General features: G+C 42.2%; 1 protein-coding gene across 1 annotated transcript in view; it reads right to left on the minus strand.

Moving 5' to 3' along the window:
* SORCS3 (sortilin related VPS10 domain containing receptor 3) overlaps window positions 1-19,746 on the minus strand; it is a 279,339-nt gene that overhangs the window by 41,044 nt on the left and 218,549 nt on the right. The window contains exons 12-14 of the mRNA XM_051619113.1: window positions 19,213-19,289; window positions 19,015-19,106; window positions 13,887-13,994 (exon numbers count right to left, since the gene is read on the minus strand). Coding sequence (XP_051475073.1) covers window positions 13,887-13,994; window positions 19,015-19,106; window positions 19,213-19,289 — 277 coding nt within the window. The remainder of the gene's footprint in view (window positions 1-13,886; window positions 13,995-19,014; window positions 19,107-19,212; window positions 19,290-19,746) is intronic.

Genomic DNA, 19,746 nt, shown 5'->3' on the forward strand with positions numbered 1-19,746 from the left:
GTTAATTTTTCCCAACTGAACTGATGAGTCCTGACATTTCTTTGAACATACCATCTCATTTCTCTTAACTGATTTCCATGTACCTGTTTCTCATTTTCTATTTCTGCTCACTAAATTAGGGAGGTGGATTTTTTAAATAAGTATAGCTAAACTATCAAAATGACATAGGGGAAAAGGGGACAATATACTACGAATTTTGCCTCTATAACATTGTCTAGAATGTTCTAACTTAAAGCTCTTAATTGCTTGTTGCAAGGGTAGAAGACAAAAGAAGAGAGCTGGGTTTTCAAGGTCCAACTCTGGCAAAGAGACAGAAAAATAATGTTTTGATTTTTTTCCATCTAAGTAGTCTGTTCTAGAAGTCCTTGAGAAACAATAAATACAAGAGCTCAGATGGCATTTAGACAGAGGCAGTTTTCTGACTAAGCTCAATTTAACAAAGGTTCTCCAACCTAAGCCATGGAATGGTAATTTACAGGCTTTAGACAGGATAGATTTCATTCTGTCCCTCCAAGTAAGCAGTTACAACTCCACATAAAATTTTAGCTAATAGGACAGCGTCTTCTCAACTGTCTCTATCTATAACTCACAGTGAAACCATTGCTAAGAAGGCAGAAAATACTTCCCAATCCCTTATTTAGAGACATAAGACAGGGCTTCCATTGCCGAGGATGGATAATATTAATTTGAAAAAAAATTACTAGGAATTTGGAAAACAATTCTGAAATATTTACAGATTCCTTTTTGGAATTTTTGGAAAGGGTGACTGGTAATGTTGCTATCATTATAACTTTCATAATTTTTTAAATACACAATAACTTAGAAGTGTAGTATATACTGACTAGATAACCTTGGTACAGAAACCTCTTAAAAGCCTTATTACATTTACAGTGTTCTTTTGTCAAATTGCATTGCTTTTGCCTTATCATTCCTTGCATTGTCAATAGTTTTGCTTTTTATGTAATTCAGTACTGCTCATTCCTGACAGGTCAACAGAACGAATTGAGGGTCACAAGATAACATCTCATCCATCTCTGGTCCATAGATTCAATCTCTGTCCCTGCCTAGGGTATGAGAAATAGATCTTCTCAAGTATTAGTTCCTGTATTGTTCACAGGAAAGGCATCTGCTGTATCCATCTGGATCCATCCCTGTTGACAGTTTCAGACGAGCTGCCCAAGCGTGGAAATAGAAATGTCTTCTCATGCCTAAAACAAGTCGTCTTCTATCATATCTGAAGTAAACTGGCAGGATATTATACAGAGTAAGCATGCATTGAAGGTGTCTGTCCTTGGCTGGTCTGGATATAGATGGAAGACTTTTATCTTCACTAGTCAGCCTAGCTCCTTTGCACGTAACAGGAGATAACGGTCAAAGCCTCAGGTAACACCTCCTGTCCTCAGCTGTGCCCATCAGTGAGACAGATGGCTGAAGATACAAAGGAAGGAAGCAGCTGATAAGGTCATCTTCACTACATCAAATGTACCCTCTTTTCTGAAGCATTTGTCCTTCACTGGACATCATGGAGATGAGAATGATGAAAATGTATCTAATTTTGCTTCTCACAAAGTACCCTGGGGGCCTCTGAAGTCAGATTTTTAACAAGATTAGGCCCTATTAGAATACAGTGTTTAAGTTTTTAGCATTTAAAACATCTAAAAACAAATAAACAAAAAATTAAGACAGCACCTTTTGAGATGAACTACGCAAGCAGATAGATGGATGGGTCAACAGAAGACTAGAGACACACATATATCCTTTAATTGAGAATGCTGAAGGAAAAGCTAAATGCAGTGCCATCATAAATAGACTGTTTCATTTAGAAAAGCCTGAAACCGATTTTGCATTTCCCCCCCTTTTATTGTAAAAGAAAACTGCTTGCAGAGGAAGTGTCTTAGCTAGCAAAAAAACCCCAATAGTAAAATCACCCAAATCAGTAAATGTTTCAGCTGACCTGAATCTGCACTTCTATTGTGGGAAAGGAGAGAGGGAAAAAGTCCAGCCAGAATACCCTCTGATTCTAGTTAAAATCCCTCTTTATTTATATCTATGCCTCTAACAGGTAGTGTCAGAAGTAACTGTTTAATGGGAGGTCCCATGAAGTGCTATGAAGCACTGTCTGGAAGAACCACCTCCTGGAAGGGAAACTGGTGTGGTGGGTTTTTTTCTAGTCCCCTGGAGATGATGAAGTAATCTCAGCAAAACCAGGGGGAGCCCTAGATCTGGGCAATCACAGCTGCAGGAGCACTAAATGGTTAATTCACCACGACTGAAGGTGCTTGCTATAGAAGCACGTGTTGCTACTGCTGCAATGTTAAGGTCTAAGTAAGTAGCCAAGGCCAACCTCTCTTCCCAGCAAGTCTCACCAGTGCCATTTCATGAGCAGGGCTTGGTCAACACCACCCTCAGTGTAGTAGCACTGCACAGTCCGGAGAGTTCTCCACAAGCAGCTAGGATAGGTATCAGGTGGGCTGACCACGAGTCACCCTGGGCAGGTCCAAGCAGCATCAGCTTAGACCCTATCAGTGCAAAAGTCAAGGAGCAGAGCTATTGAAATTTGGCTGGTCTGCTCTCATCAACTCTAAAGCAATTTAACTTTTGGGCATGACACATAGATGTGTCCTGAGCAGTTGCCAGGTAAAGCTTGTGTATGTCTAAGCTCTTCATTTTCATTTTGGCTCTTGGCAAGTCTGGAGAATAGAGCTCTTTTGCAAGTCTTATTCTGGCACTTATACAACCAGCACTGACATGGAGCTAAGCAGCCTAGCCAGATCTGAGTTGGGGTTTGCTGGTGGTTGTTGTACTTTATACCCCGGTGCCTCAGGCTGCACGAGAAATTATTAATTCAGCATCAACATGGCATGAATACATGGAGGCAACACAAACCAGTTGCTGCCATTTCCTCTAATCCAGAGCACTGGGTAACACAGACCCGAGGTGAGGGAATGGCCTAGCAGGAGCAGCCATTCTCCAGCCAAACATATTAGGTCTCATTGAGAATCAACTCTATCTCTGTACAAGGTTCCCTCACTTCCCCAATTGCCTTGATTTGGTTTGGATTTTTCTCCCCACTAGCCAGGCTCCCCTGCTCCTGCAGTAGCCGGGGAAATGGTGAGCCTATGTTAGAGATCCTGGCTCAGTGCACACACACTTAGGGAAGGACTTTGTACATAAATGTACCTCCCGCACTTGTTGACATTTATAGCTTTTGAGACAATAAAAGAAAATGCTGATGATCGCACAAAAAAAAAGAGGGTCTGTTACAAAATCTGGATCTGAAGCCATCTGTGTATGAGAACGTAGCAGTAAAGCAAGACTAGCTTCTATGTGCTGGCTGAGCTCTTAGGGCCAAAAACATACAAGCAGCAATGGAACAGCTGCAAATTGTGCCAGCAGGGTTAGGTTTTATGAATGGGGAGTGAGAGACGAGCTATCTCCCCATGATTTAAACATAAATCATTGCTTTAGAGAAAACCAAATGGGCTGCGTAACCTTCCAATTGTTTTTTATTAGGATTTAGATTGAATTAGCGTTAAAGGAGGTCACCGGTTACATGGAAATTGGATGGAAAGGGGCTGAGACAGGGAAGCAGAACCTAATTGAAAGAGACACAGCTCAGCAATTAGGGAATGGAAGAGGGAGAGGGAGAGTTACACAGTCTCATGACTGGCAAGATGATGCAGGGAGCAAGAGACTGGAAACAAAGGAAACATAAAAGATGAAAGACAGCACTAGAAAGGCAGGCAATTGCCAACAAAAAAACACTGTATATTTTTTTCCCCAAACAATAAATATGGTGTTTAGGAGCCACTTTGGAGCCTTTAATTCAGTTGCTTTTGGCTGACCTGTTAACTAGGAACAGTAGCCCTAGGGCAACTAGGTGACGATTCAGTGCTGGTGTACTTGTATCTGTGGCTAGAGAGTAAGAAAAATTGCAATTTTTTTTCTAGAAAGAAGACATGCATTTCCTTCCAAATAAAATACACCACTCATTTGGATGCAGACTGGTGCAAATTAGTGTCATTTCCATTGACCATCTGAGATACAAGGCCTTGTTCCACTGCAGCTATTCAGAGGGAATGAAAACAGCAGCAGTCAAACTACCAAGAATGTACAAACAGCAGATAGCAGCTTGCATGATGACAAATTTGTTCAAGAAAATCTTTGTCTGTTCTCTGTTTCGCAAGGGGATGGGTCAAATGAGAATTTCACGGAATTTCCCATGCAGATGAAAACTGAAGGAAGTGGTTTGTCTCCACCTACAAGTGAAACTGCATATCATGACATGGACATTCTCCACAGAAAATAAATTCAAAGGGTGGCCAAATTGACTGACTAGCAATCCATATTGAACTGGTCATGGAAAGCTGCACCATTGTTGGATTCCAGGTCAGGAGGGGTGGATGGGACAGGGACAGAGCCTCTGTGAATACAGAGAAAAAAGGATATATCTTGCAATAAAAATCCTGCAGTACAATCATAGCAGACTCTTTTCCCTCAGCTTTGGAAAACAGTCTCTGGATTATGCATCAGCTCAATGGGCACTTCCTTTAAAGAACCAGCAGAATAAGAAAACCACTGCAAATGACATGGTACAGCACGATCTTTTAGTTAGTAAGTAATACCAAGTGCAATTAGTAAATGACCTGCAGAATGTATAATCACAAAGCAGCCCTACAGCTTGGACTTGATTTCTCCATTAGCTAAACAAAAAATGCACAAGGCAAAAGGGGAGACTGGCATTTATTTTTGGTTGGTTTTTTGTGGGTTTTTTTAAATTTAAATACCAAGTTGTATCAAAATAAAAACTTACTGAATGACAAACCAAACCTTTTGAAATCTGGTCTCTAAAAAATTTATTGCCAATGTTTCCAAACCACTTTACATGACAATTGCTTCAAAAGAAGTCCCAGAAACATGAAAGGGAGTGTGAGACACCTGGGAAGGGGGATGGGAAAGCACATTCATTTTTAATGCTGTTTTTCAGTAGAGTTCTCTCTCTTCTTCTAAGCACTCATGAAAGACAACCAGTTTCTGACAGCTTTGAAACCCGAATATGCTGCCTGCCTCTTCTGGAAAAGATACTGGCAGGTATCAGCAACCTTCCACTAATGGGTCTATGGTTCCAACAGATGCAGGTGCTGCCCTGTTGCCAGAAGCTGGATAACACAGCATATCCAGTTGTTTCCATTGTTCATCCTGTGAATCAGCACATTTCTAACCAGATGTGTAAGCCATTTCTCAGAACATGAAAGATCCAAACACATGTGAGAGGGACAGTTTGTGGTGGATCAGGGTGACAAACTTTGTGTGGCATGGGGTATCAGAGAGAAGAAGGTCCAGAAGAGGGGATGATGACATCTGTACCTGTCTGGGCAATGGCATGAGGAGGTGGCTGACTAGTTATAGTGGGGAAATTGTCACAGATTTGGGTAAAAGGGATCATGAAACATGAAAACCATGTACAATGATCAAATTAGGGCAAGCTCTCCTCAGAAATAAAGGCTTCTAGCACTACCTAAACTATGTGAGATGCCTCAGACTATAGTACGGCTGCTCTAGAGAGCTGCTCTTCACTTACTGTAGCCAAATGATGAAAAATCTGTTAGGGTGAACTCTGCAGCCAGCCCAGCACTGAGCCTTCCCAGCTCTCAGAAAAGCCCTGTGCAGGATCAGGGCCAGGCTGAGCTGAAAAGGTGCTGAGGCCACATGGTTCTCAGTCTCTCTGAGGAATGTATGTGTGCACAGCACCCTGGCCCTGGCTGGGCAACCGCATCTGGCCTGAGAGCTTCATACAGCCCAGCCCAGCGGCTAGCAAGAGGACAGCACAGGATCTATAATCCATCTGTCCTCACAAAAGCACAATTAACAAAACCCATTAGCCTCTAGATGAGAATATCTGGATTTTATTGTCGTCAGGCAACCTTTGTACTTTTACTTACGGAAAAGAAATCAAGTATCAGCCTGCTGCTCATTCTGGCTCCTTCTGTAAGGGCTTTTTTTAGTGAATAAAAGCCTCCAGCCAGCACAACTTTCTCTAGACCTTTTCCCTGCACACACTGTCCATCACCTCACCTGAGCACTGCAGACATGACTCAGCATCACCCTCCCCCAAGGAATAGGAGAAGTCTGCACAGAAGTACTCATATGGGACTCAGGAGACCTGATTGAATGCCAGGATCTCCCCATGACAGGCTGCTGAGCGACTGGCCATGAGCACATCCCTTGTTCTGCCTCAATTTCCCTATCTGCAGAATACAACTAACAATGTGGATTTCTTTAGCATAATACTTGATCTACTGTCCATAAATAGCACTCCAAGGAGAGTAACATTTGCCCCAGAAAGCCAAAGATAGAAAATACATGCCACAGAGCCCAATGGCATAGTTTCTGCCAGGAATCTTCTGCGGACATGGCACTACTGCTGGGAACAGATCTCAGGTCCAAACATCCTTCTCCTAAGGTCCAATAAATCACACAATGCTGTCTGAGAAAGATTACTGTAAGCAGATATTCTCACCACCTGCTTTGTCTATTCAAGTGTCACAGAAAGACCTCAGCTCATATAGCAAGTATCAGCAGGCACAATCAATATTTTGCCTCTGTGGGCTGCTCAGGTGAATTCATGCAGCAATCCAAAGGCTAACGAATAAAATACTCCTCTGGCAGGGAGGGAGATGGGAGGAGGAAGTGACACTGATTAATCTGTGATCGTTAATAATGTTTTTCAGTCTTGCAAATGGAGAAAATGATATGGGTAATCAACTGTCTTACTCCAGGGTATAAACTGATCATCTGCTGGGATAAAATGGGAATTCCTATAACACACATTTTCTTGTCCATTTTAAAGTCACTTGATGGCATTAGCAGATTGATCATTTTCTTGCAAAGTCCCAGCTATTCACTACTACCAGAAGGTTTTGAAATTAGATCAGATGATATAGGAATGCAGCTCTCATAGCAAATGCCAATGTCCTCTCAATCATTTTCACTTCCTAACTTAAAAAACCATATCTGTAATTTTTGTTCTCAGATCAAGTTCTAAATTTTACTTGTCTTTCTATGACCAGTCATTATTTTCACAGATACATTTTAATCCGCGGATCCCATTCCGAAGAGCGCTTATATAGGTTTACACTCTGCAATTTGCACAGCCCCATGAGTGAGGACAGTGCAGTGAACTCACAAGGATACATCAGAGCCTTGGGGTGAATTTCATAGTCAATAATAAAGCTGGTTGCACCATAAACAGATATTGCAATGAACATAAAAAGAAAGGGAAACTGCAATGCGAGATAAAACCATTGTGGGGATAACAATCAAAACCTACCAGTCCTTTCTAGGTATTTAATGGTACCTACACAACTTGGATCAAACAGGTTTCGAAAGCTGCCCTCCAATCTCTCAAAAAGCTGATAGTTTTGGGAGGCCTGAGAGCATGCACAGGCTGGCTGACCAGCTCTGGTTTCCAAAAGAAGATAAATAAGGATGGAGTTCAGAATCCTTCACCACAACAGCCCCTGTACATGATCGCTCTGTTGTTTTCTGCACCAGAAGCTGCAAGTTGGATTTAGCTTTCTACAGACCTCTAGTGAAATCTTTCCTCGGATTCCCTCTTCACCAAATCCTCTATTGAGCTCAGCAGCAGCAGAAGTTTGTTGGGTTTTGGTTTTGTTTTTTTTCTCAAGCAGAGTGAAGCAAAAAAGAGACCAGACTGATGGCAGGAGAGTTTGAAGGCCTCTGCCAGGCCACAAGAATTGAGGAACACTGTGTCTCTTCTTTATGTATGTTGGACAAGAACCTAGAATTCCTTCTAGGAGAAGCAATCTCTTGATCTTTCTGCCTTCCACTCACCTCTTCTCTCATTCGCCGAGATTGCTAGCAGGGGTGCCAGCTACAGAGGCCAAAGGTTGGCCCAGCAGGAAGAGGGCCAGCCCCTCTGACCACATTCCAGCAAAGGCCCCATTTTCTATCACCTCTCTGTTTTTACCTTATGTGTCTCAGCACAGCTACTCAGAGGTGGTAGATCCACAGCTCCCCACCCCTAATCAAAGGGGCAGAATCTTTCAAGGACCTTGTGTCAGCCTGTAATTTTCTTTCCTGTGTCAGCTTTTCAATGTGACAGCAAGACTTAAGCAGAAGAAAGTGAATGTTGCCTTGCTTAAGCACAAAAGATGATAGTAATCTTATCAGAAAGTGACAGGAAAATTACTCTTGGCTCCCACATAATTTTGAAATTCGGGGGGACCTTGGGGCCCTGAGAGCTGTTGGTCCTCTCTCAGACTTAATCTACTAAATCACTGCTGAGTGCTAATCAGAATCTGCCCACGTTGCCTTCATACCTGGTACATGCTCTGCTGATGTCTCCCATCAGTCAGTTCTTCAGAATAAGAGTTAACTCGTGGAACTCCTGGCCATACAAAAATGCCACTGCTAAATTTTTTAAGAGATTTAGGGGAAAAAAACCCTCAAAAATAGGAAAAAATATGAATTAATGAAAAATACACAGGTTCCTATGTTTGGCCAAGAAATTCCCTTATCCGTAAATCTCTGTAATTGAGAAAAATGTACTAGGGAGTAATTAATTTTTTTTAATAGTTATTTTTAGCATCCTCTACTTGCCACTGCTGGAGCATAGAACTGAGCTAGAAGAACCTCTGGTCTGACTCTGTATGACCTGTGCTTTTAATACTCTTTCTCACCTCAACCCTCTCCTAGCCTCCATGTCACCTTTTCCAACAGTTTCCATTACTTATTCATTCTGCCCTGCTCTTCTCCCACCCAGTAATGGGCTGCCAGTAATTTTACAGGTCTACTAGAAGGAAACGTTCCTGCTTCATCTCTGGTAAAGCTTCATGGTCGTGTAAACAAGGTGGTGTAAGATAGGGCCAGGGCTCATAACCTACTAATTTACAACCAGGAAGGTTTTCTAACATACACACAGCCAAGGGGAGCAGTCACAGCAATGCTGGCAGACCAGCTTGTATTAAATCCTCTCACTGAAAACATTAATGCTCAAAAATTCATACACACATACATATGGATAATTAAGTATACATATATAGAAACACATCCATATTTATATACATATGTGTAGGTGTGTCTATATAACTATGTATTTATCAGCACAGACAAACTTAATGATCCCCATCTATAAATGAGTGTCTGCACACACACTTGTATAATGAGTCAACTAAAATGACAGCAAACCTCTACAGGGCTGTGAAGCAAAAAGGTTATTTCTCTTTATGTAGGTTTGGAGAGATGCTTAGCACAGAAGATGAAGTGGCAAAAGTAATAATTATAAGTCAGACCTGAAACAACAGACAGCCCTTCTCTGGACCCCCAGAACCATCTTGTCTCTGATTTGAATGGTACAGACCAGCAACTCTTTCAAACAAATACTACTTCTGTTTGGATATATCACAGTAAGCTAGAAGGAGAATACAATCTGATTCCTTTTCCCTGGTAGACAACCTGAAGCAAGTAACACGCTGTTCTGATGGCTTGTCAGAAGTTAGATTGGACTCATTAGAAAGTGAAATAATTAAAGAACTACTTGCCAGTGAGAGCTACAGGACAGAAGTTAGTAAACTGTAGATTTCAAAAAGACTAGTGCTTTCTAAACACTCATTGGGTCTCCTAAGAATATGCCTAACCCATCACCCTTATGCATTTGAGTTGATTCCCTAAAGGACCCTTTGTATTCTCCAGCTGTTTTCCTCACACCTGCACCAAAACACTATGATGTACTTTGGTACACATCTCTCAACATGCTGTGACACTAAGGGAGCTGAACTGACCATTTTGTCAGATGATCTGAGTGTCAAAATCATGGTGAAAGGAACTGCAGAAGTGGATGATCAGCCAGGAATGGAGGAAGGGAGAGTTGATTCAGCTTGCTTAGGCAGTAGCTCCAAGTCAGACCAGCTCACACAGTCTCGTGGTACTTCCCTGTGTGTCACAAAACTACAAAACACTTCAGCTATGCTTTTAAGGAAATAATTCCTGCATCCTTATAGTCATATGAATCACCAAATCAAATAATAACTTAAGTTGGAACAGACCTCTGCAAGATATCTTGTTCAACTAATCACTAAAAACTTCTCCCAATTCAAAGTACACTAAGATACTCAGAATCACATCATGCCCTTACCATGAAAATCTGCAGATTTTACCATACTGGTAAGTTCTTTAGGGCTATCTTAGGACACATATATACAGCACAAAGCACCAAAGATCCAAAAATCCTGGGATGCTCATACAATACAGACAGCTACTGCAACTGCTCACATAACAGCCATGAAGTGGTATGATATTCTGTGCTAAAACTCTTGCTGCTTCCTACAGCCCAGAGAGCCCACTCACAGGATGTGCCACAAAATGAAGGTTGGGAATAATAGTAATTCTACTGATATACTGATTTTAATAAGATAGTATTATGATAATATTGTTAATAATGCAGTATGTAACTAATAGTTGGAGTATAATGACTATTTAATACACATTCCCCTTAGAATATTATTTTTTGGAAGTGGTGGAACACGGACCACTTTGATGCAAATCAATGGAACACACTTTCTCTAAAAGGAATCAGACAAGACTAGTAGATGAAATATTTTGTGTTTTCCAGGATGAAAGAGAAACCTGTAAAAGCTACTAATCTACACAAGTATGAGCTCACAGCCTTGGTCTCTCTGCCTCAGCCCTGCTTCTACTCTAGGAGCTTCCACTGATCCCATACTCAGCTGGGATATGCTGAACCCAAACTGTTGTGCTCCTTCATCAGCTTGTTGAAATCATTGGCATTTCTACCTGCAAAACCAAATTACACATACCTCCAAACCAGTGTTTTATCTTGGTTCATAGAATGGCCAGTAGCAACAGAAATGCATATTTCTTCTCAGCCAAAGCTTCCACAAGCTCAGCATGATCTTACAGTGTCCCTACAGATGAGACCACTGAAATTCTCACTGCAAGAAATACCCAAGTGATCTGCATAGAAATGGTTTACAGAAGGGCTTTATAAATAGTCTCTTTCCTCATCAGTTCCTTTAATGCTGTGGATAGAAATTTTTCTAAACGTTTATGGCAATTACCATGTGAAATTTCTTTATGTGGCTTTTACAGACTATTAAGAATAGTCTTAAAAATTGCAAATGATGACAGTAATAATAAAAACAATACCAATAACAAAAGCAATAACAATACGCCTGCAAAGATTTCAAAAGAGAGTCAACTCTCAACAAAGCTGATACACAATATTCAGCAAGATAACTCTCTTCCTACATTCTCCATCACAAGACTACAAAGAAATAAGTAACAATAACCTTAGATTTTAAATGCATCTTAATCTCAAAAGAAAACAGCATTGATTTATAAAGTAAATGGGTTAAGTCCACAGCTAGATGAAAATTATTAGCTCCATTGATTTCAGTGAAGGTGCTGATGTGCAGATTTACTAGAGCTCAGATCTGTGTCTCTGCATGTGTGTGTGGTTGGAAAGCAATGCACATTGTGCATTGCACAAAGGATTTCACAGAAAAACACCCTCTTAACCAACACAGAAAGTGACATGTTATTGCTGCATTTGGAAAAAACAAAACAAAACAACTGTAGAATGCACAGAATGCAGGATCTAATATTTGCCTGAGATCCGGCATAGATTTTCCCAACAGGATGCTCACAGCAGACTTGTGAAAAGGCTCATGGGTTTATGATACACTGTTGTGTTTTGCTCCTTGCAAAAAAAGGGGCAATATTTGCAGATAGCAAGGCAGCAGATGCACAGATATATTCTTCTACACAAACAAGTACTCCACTTCTATGAAGAGAAAGACAAAATCCAGGGCATGGTTTTGAAGTAAAGGAGAAACTAGCAACCCTACCAGAATTGATGCAACCTTCACTTCGATAAAAATCTCAGCAGCTGTCTGTGACAGAGACTCAGAGGCTGTCTCCTTCTGCCCCAGCACCATCTGGGAAGCAAACCTAAGTGTGCAGCTCCTCTGCTTTATAGGCAGAAAGGTTGACCACAATTGCCTAAGCCTGGACTTCCTAGGACACTTCAGCACAGGAGACATAGATGGGCTATACAGGATTTGGCTACACCTTCCCAGGACTACAGCACACTTCATCTGTCATTGCATAGATGGCAAAGATGCCAACTCAAATAACCGTCTGCAAGAAGGGGATTTCCCCCTGCTCCCTTTCTTGCAGCTAAGCTGAACTCTGCTGCAGGTACAGGACTCTCCTCACCATAGAGTCGCTTCTGCTTCTACAAGGCTGCTGTAGGTCTGGTTTTTGAAAGGCATAGAAACACAGATCAAGCAACCCACTTGGAATAAATTCAAATCACCAGCAGAAATGTCCAACACACAATTGTTATTTGATCCAAGCTTCCTCAGAAACTGGTGACAAGCATACTCAGCAGTCTTCTCTCTGTCACTACCTGTAAAACTTGCAATGAAATCCACCTCTGCATTTCTGCCATGTAAGTAGGCAGATAGACTGATGCCTAGAAGAAAATACACTGGGCTTGAATATCTCTTCTCTTGCAAGTAGTGAAAATCTGCAGGAGCTTCAGGGGCAGGTGCAGAAAGCAGGAAAAGCACACCCACTGCAAGGCAAAATTGATAGTATAACTCTTGTCCCTGAGTTGGAGGGCTGCAACAGTGCCTGATGTGATTAACCAAAGGCACTCCTTCATGCCTCTGCAGAGAAGAGTTTGCAAGAGTGCCTCAGTCTAAGGTATCTTAGACACCTTGCTTTCTGATCCTTTTCAGAAAGCTGTTTCCGCCAGTTCAGAGAAAATACTTGTAGGAAGCATCTCATCAAGCAACAATGTATCTAGTCCTTACTTTGTTCAGAAACCCAGGACAGAGTGCTCTGATCTGCTTTTCGCAAAGCTCAGACAACTCTTTGAAGTTGCCTTTGAACTGAAAAAAGTTCCCTCTCTCCTCTGGTTGTTAAACTCAGATCCTGGCCAGTTTTTGGGCCAACACTATACCACCAGTTCCACCAGTCTTACCCAGCACTTCAGCACTCCTGGGAAGAGGAAGTTCTAAGCATCTTCAGTGCCAGCCCAGGCTCTTCTCCAATGGTGTGGGTGAATCATAGCATACTACACTCCACACCAGGAAAGTTATTCTGAGCGTGGCTCTGCATATGCACACTGAGAACACCTTTAGCTTGAGCTGAAACCAGATTTATAGTCCACAATGCAGACAGCAAGCAACAAGGTTTGGGGATATTCATACCCAGCAGCAATATCTCAAAAGACAGTCAAGCTTCACAGCTGGAGCAAGCACAGAACTGACATTAGGTGCAACCACACAGATCTCTGGCCTCTGAAGAGCACTACAGTCCCTCAGCTGTCAGATCTAAGGATCACAATCTCAGCAGCAGTTATGAGCAGAGACCTCAGGATGTCACTAGTTCAAGCTTTTTGTTCAAGACAGACTGTCACCAACAGGTGATCAGGGCACATGTTGCTTCATCTAGCCAAGGCTTGAAAACTTCCAGGGATGGTGATACCACAACTTCTTGGTAACCTGACCAGGGCTACACCATCTGCCAGAGAAGAAATTTTTCCTACTGTCTCATCTGAACTCTCAAGCTGTAGCTTGAGATCATCTCTCCTCATTATACCCTCTGCCACCACTGGGAAGATTGTGGCTCCACAGTCTTTGCCATGTGATGCATGGACACTTCACCTGGGTCTGTGACCATCAGCAAAAACAACAAAACAACACCATGCCTTCATACAACACGACATGTTTAGCTACCCAACACTGCACTGCACACCGTGAGGCTCACCATGCACTCGGGGATCACCATGCACCCCTTCTGCTATCACATTTTAGAAAAAGAACGGCTATACTTACGTCATTATCTGGGTCTCTATGCCAGGGTCTACAAGGGATCCATCCACAAAAAGTGGTGTTGATGTGAAACTGTATTTACTCCAGGATCTTCCCTCATCAAAACTCACCCTGGGATAGAAGCAGACAAGATTTATACACATAAAAATACTTACTCTAGAGCAACTGCAGCAATTAAATGTTGGCTGAGATCTGCAAGCTCCAGCAGCTAGATTTATAGACAAGCACCAATCTTTACCACTTCCCTGCCCACTAATTCATACTCTTCATGTACTTTGAAAGATCAAAACCTCCGAGAGTATAAATACTAGCAATATGAACATAGATATACTTGATCCAGATGTACATCAGACTTCAAGGGATCAAGGGGAATTGTCAAGTCCTGTTTCTGGATCTACAATAACACCTGGTATGAGGCAGCACTCAGAGTATTAGCAGCCCTGGCCTGAATGCATAAACATTGCTGTCAACACCATGGGATGTTTCAACCCACGTGTGTATCAATACCATACGGTGTTACCTACAGTCTCTCTAGCCACATTAATACTTCTTTGCATGCCATCTTGGAGGTGGTCTCCATTTTACAGAGGTGGAGGAAGGAGGCCAAACTGAGCCAGTCAGTGGTTAGTCTGTGTGCTCTCTGTCTTTTATAGTTGTAAAACAAAGTTATATGTCAGTTTAAACTAAAAGCATTTCCCTTCTTAGATCTAGGCTGAGAGTGTTCACACTGCGAGTGACAAGCCAAGGTAATTCAGTGGCTTTAGATCATCTATCCTTACCCTCAACCACTGTGTGCCTTACCTTCTGATTTTATCAAAGATCATGCGTATCCTAACCTAACTGACAAGGCCTTGGTTGAATCAGAGACAGTACAACAGGTTTTAGATTAGCAGAAAAGGCTAGTAAACCCTGCTCTCAGCTACACCCCAGCAACCCCTCTATCTCTGGTAACTACAAAGGAGTAGGTGAACCAACAATTTAATTCACCACACCAGCAGACAGACTCACTCAGAAGTCTGGTGGCTTATGCCTTAGTGACCCTTCCCAGCCTCCCTCATGGCCTCCTCTCAACCCGTCAATAGCCTAGGAGCCCCACTGACACAACAGTAGTGCCAGGCTCCAGATCTGCCAGGACCCTGCCCAGCCATGGGCCTGGCAAACAGGTTGATGTCCTAGCCTCAGTGAGGTGCCTGATGTCCCAGACTGGGCTGTCCCGCCTCTGGCTGGGGTGGTGGGATGGGCCCTGGTAGTGAGATCCTGCCCTGTGCTGTCCCAGGGACCTCAGTCCTCTCCTGGCTTCCCAGCCCTGACACCACTCTGAGAGTCTGTGCCACAACAGTGCAGAAAATAGCCAGAGGAGGGGATGATGCCCAGCTGCTTCTGCAGCAGGAAAGACAGGCAACCTGCAGACTGTCAACATCCAACTGTCAGCATCCAACTCCCAGAGCTGCTGCTCGTGAACAGTTCAGAAAGCAACAGTTCTGAAAGCAAGTTTCTCTGCCCCCAGACGCTCCACAAAACTGCTCCTGCACAATTTCTACCCAGAATTTCAGATCCAAATTACACCAGGAAAGGAAGAACAAACAGAGAAGCACAAAGGTTTATTGGCTGTAAAATTATTTGATCCTCTCCCAGCAGGGTCATTACAGAACTCTCTGTAATTCTGCAAGGTACCTGAGCTGTGAAAGCTGACACATTACTCTCAATGGACATTACCAAAGAGATAATAATGGCACAAACTTTTTCTCTGAATAGCAGGAAGTACTTCTCATTTTAAACTGAGCATAAAAAAGAAGATTGCCATGTTTTCCAGGAGAGAAAAGTTTGGGGGGGATGCATGTGTGTTCATATGCACATACATCTGAGTATCTGGAATTGTTTGAGAGGGTATTGCTGGAAACTGAACCCAAGTAGGCAGCATCAGGGACACCACCTGAGATCCTACCAAAGGAGGCCAGTGTAATATGTATTATAAACAATGGGTCACCAACCTCAAATCTCTAGTATGGAAAGCCAAGGTTTGGCAGCCACCAGTCCCTCAATATCTGCCTCTCACAGCACCTACCAAGACACTCCCACCTGACGCACAATGATCACCTGACAGAATAGGAAGCTGACTATAGACCAAAGACAGAAAGCTGGAAGTACAACAGCATGCAAAAAGCTTATCTGCCCCAAATCTATTTATTTAAATGTATGTATCTTCCCATATACCTGTGCATTTGTATGCTGTTCTGCTTGCATGCTTATCTATCTAAATAGCATTTCAATTTCTGAGGAACAGCATGCTTCATTAGCTTAGCTAAAGTTCTCTAGGCTTTTCAATTACCTGCCCCTCTTTTCTCCAGGATGAAACTTACTGTACAATGTTTCAGCCTGAGAACTAATAGATACACATGTACCCTTTAATCTATTTCACTTCTGCCCATAAAACTGGTGCCTACTGAGGCAATATGAAGCAAATTCCAAATACCTTAAGGGTACAATTTTGGACAAAATCTGTTGGAGCGTATTGATAACAGCTCTAAATCAGTACTCATTTAATAGAGTGGGTAGGGCACTTATACTGCTGTACATGCCATTTCATGAGTCTTAGTGGAAAAGTAGAACGTCTAAAAGGATGTAAAGCAGGCAAAAGAACATAGGGCTCTCAGCTCCTATGGAAAGTGAACCTGTGACCCAAAGTTTCCTGACATCTAAATACAGGCACTTGTACATAACGTGTGTTTTTCACCCGAAGAACCTTTCATAAGATAAGACACAATTAAAATAGTTGCATCTGGGTTGAAAAATACAGTTATAAATTATTAATAAATTACTTAAAGCTCTTTCAGTAAGTGGCTCCCCTTTCACTCTTCCAGGGCTCAAATTGCCCCAGACTGATGTACCTACTGCTGGTAACACCTATGCTTGGCTAGCATGCACTTCTGCCTTGGCTCATACTTGGTTTGATATAAAGACTTGGTCACAGTCATGATGTCCTCTTTGCTGAGGGCGCTTCATGTAAAGCAATGACTACTGAGTTACCTATCAGAAGCAAATGCTTTTACTCACACAACAACGTATTCTAACCAGACAGAAAGCTGGAGTCTGCTGGAAGCATCATTATGGGTTGGCTCTGTTACTGTGCTCCTCTATAGATCCAGTTATGAAAGCTGTTGGCTTAGACTAACCCTTGGCCCTGAGTCAGTATGACTACATAGATTATGTTACAACTGCAACAAGTTTTCTTATGAGAAAGCAACCAAACTGTTCCCTGAACATTAGAAAGCAAGACAAAGATCGCAAACCTCATTTGGAAGATAATGACTTGCTTCTAATTCCACACAGAGGAACAGACCTCTTAGAAAACTCTTGTTCTCCCTGTCTCAAGAAGGTCCTAGAAACATTACAAAGCCTTGGAAATAGGTTCTAAAACATCCTGTGGTTAAAAATGCACTACCACACCAAAAATAAAGCAGTCATTTCTTTAGTTCAGGTGGTAAAGAAATGTGTTCAAATGCAACATATTCAAACTTTAATAGAAATCTATGTTGTAGTCATCCCAGAGTTATTTGTCAGGCCAGGAATATAAAGTCCAGAAGCATTTAATTTTGAAAAGTAGTCTTTAATGCTCTTATGGTACATCTCTGGAACATTGGCTTGTGATGGGTAAAGACAGCCTGTCTTGAGATCTCTGACTTCTGAATTACTGTAATTTAACTGAAAGTTTTTGTACAATAATGGCTCAGGTAGAGGTGACCTTAACACCTCAACACTGCTGCCAAACACCATTGCTTTCTTTTTCTGTTTGACCGCAGGCCACATTTCCTGTTCTGCATGAAGAGCATTAGATGGACATGTGCCTAACACCATCAAACTGAGACATGACTCAGTCTTGCAGACAGGAACACCAAACTTGTCTCTGGAGGCTATTTCTAACTAATTCACTTCTTAACAACATTAGAAGTTGGGTAGTTCATCCATTAGCCATGCCCTTCTCCTTCTCAAAGCCAGAGATTGAAAGTAATGCTAATAATCACAGAATCATAGAATGTTAGGGGTTGGAAGTGACCTCTGAAGATCATTGAGTCCAACCCCCCTGGCAGAGCAGGACCAAAACTAGGAGAGATTATTCAGAAAGGCATCCAGACAGGTCTTTAAAGTCTCCAGAGAAGGAGACTCCACAACCTCTCTGGGGAGTCTGTTCCAGTGCTCTATAACTCTCACAGTAACGAAGGTTTTAATCTTGTTGAGGTGGAACTTCCTGTGCTCAAGTTTGAATCCACTGCTCCTCATGATATCACAGGGCAGAAGTGAAAAGAGGTTGTCCCTGCTTTCTTTATGCTCAGCCGTCATGTATTTATAGACATTAATTAGATGCCCTCTCAGTCTTCTCCTCTCTAGACTGAAAAGCCCCAGGTCTCTTAGCCTTTCGTCATAAGGCAGGTGTTCCAGTCCCTTAATCATCCTCGTAGCCCTCACACACAATTTCTGTAAACAAGGTTAGTTTTGAATTTCAGAATGCGTCTCTTCAGTGCTTAACTTCTGCAGGAGTGAGAAAGGCAAAGGCTAAGGAGAGGATAATTTTGAGGAGTATTTTTAGTGCTTAGACCGTTATAACCCACTCATAGAAGTATCTCCAACTGACAAAGAATTTTGCCCCATTCCACCCCCAGCTCTATTCAGTTGCCACCACTGTATCTCTGGAAATTGACAGTGAAATCTTATAGGAGACAGCACCATTAGCAACATATCTCTGTTGTCCTTAGCAACACCTACTACCCTCTTGTCTTTCTCCCTTTATCTGTCATACCAGTTTAATACCAAATTCTGTAAACAAAAAGCAGAAGTGAGACACATCCTCTCAGAAATACCTGGAGTGCAAAGCATGACCTTTTTACTCAGCATGTGTGTGTGTCTGTGGGAAGGAAACCCCACCTGAAGTCTCACAGTACATGTAGAGAGCAAAGAGCAATTAATGGATCATTATATTAATCAACAAAACCAAAATTATGGCAAAATGCAGACAAGAATGATCTTATTTGCTAGTATTTCAGACACTAGCTAATGTTGACCAGGTGATGCAAGAGATATTAGCACCACTGTCAGTTTTATAAGGAAACCTTCTCAAAGTAACAAGCTTCCTTACCACATGTGCTGGATGGGCACTGATGTGCGTTTCATGGCCACTAGTGCCCCTCCCCAGTCCAGAAACCACACACTGTACTCCTCCTCGAAGATCTGCAAATTAATCAGGTACTGTATGAGTGCTCTGCTGCACTGGAAAGGAGACTCAAGAGAAGAACAGCAAAAGGCTCTATGCTTTCCTTTGCTCTGCAAAACATACCTGTCTCCAGGAATTTCCACCATCAGAAGAGATGAATACACCAACATCAGTGTAGGAAAGCTCAGCGCCAATATTGCCTGCAACACAAACAAGTGTCAGATATTCTTGTATCGATGAACACAGCTGCATTTTTCCAGGAAACCAGAAGTACCTGGCCTGACCAACACTGCTTTGCTGCTCTTGATACTATTCACATCTAAAAATAACACCCTGGTCAGATGGCAAGATTCATTTACAAGAGCTGTGCCGTTTGAAAACTGGCACTGAGGAGAAACAGTATTATCAGCTTATTTTCCCAGCTGAGAGCATTGCCTATAATTGCCAGCCACTAAAGGCAAGCTTACTCTAGCCAAGGACCTACATACCCGAAAAACTGTGGATGAAACCGCACGCCCACTTGGTGCACACAAATCATCAGAATGGCAGCAGAATAATGGCCACTGTCCCTGGCTACCAGGTATTTCATTCCATATACATTTTTCTCTGAACTTGTGGCCTTTGTTGTAGCCAGATGTAAAACTGACAGATACTCTG

This window comes from Apus apus, chromosome 4 (genome assembly GCF_020740795.1).
Source record: "Apus apus isolate bApuApu2 chromosome 4, bApuApu2.pri.cur, whole genome shotgun sequence".
NCBI lineage: Eukaryota > Metazoa > Chordata > Aves > Apodiformes > Apodidae > Apus > Apus apus.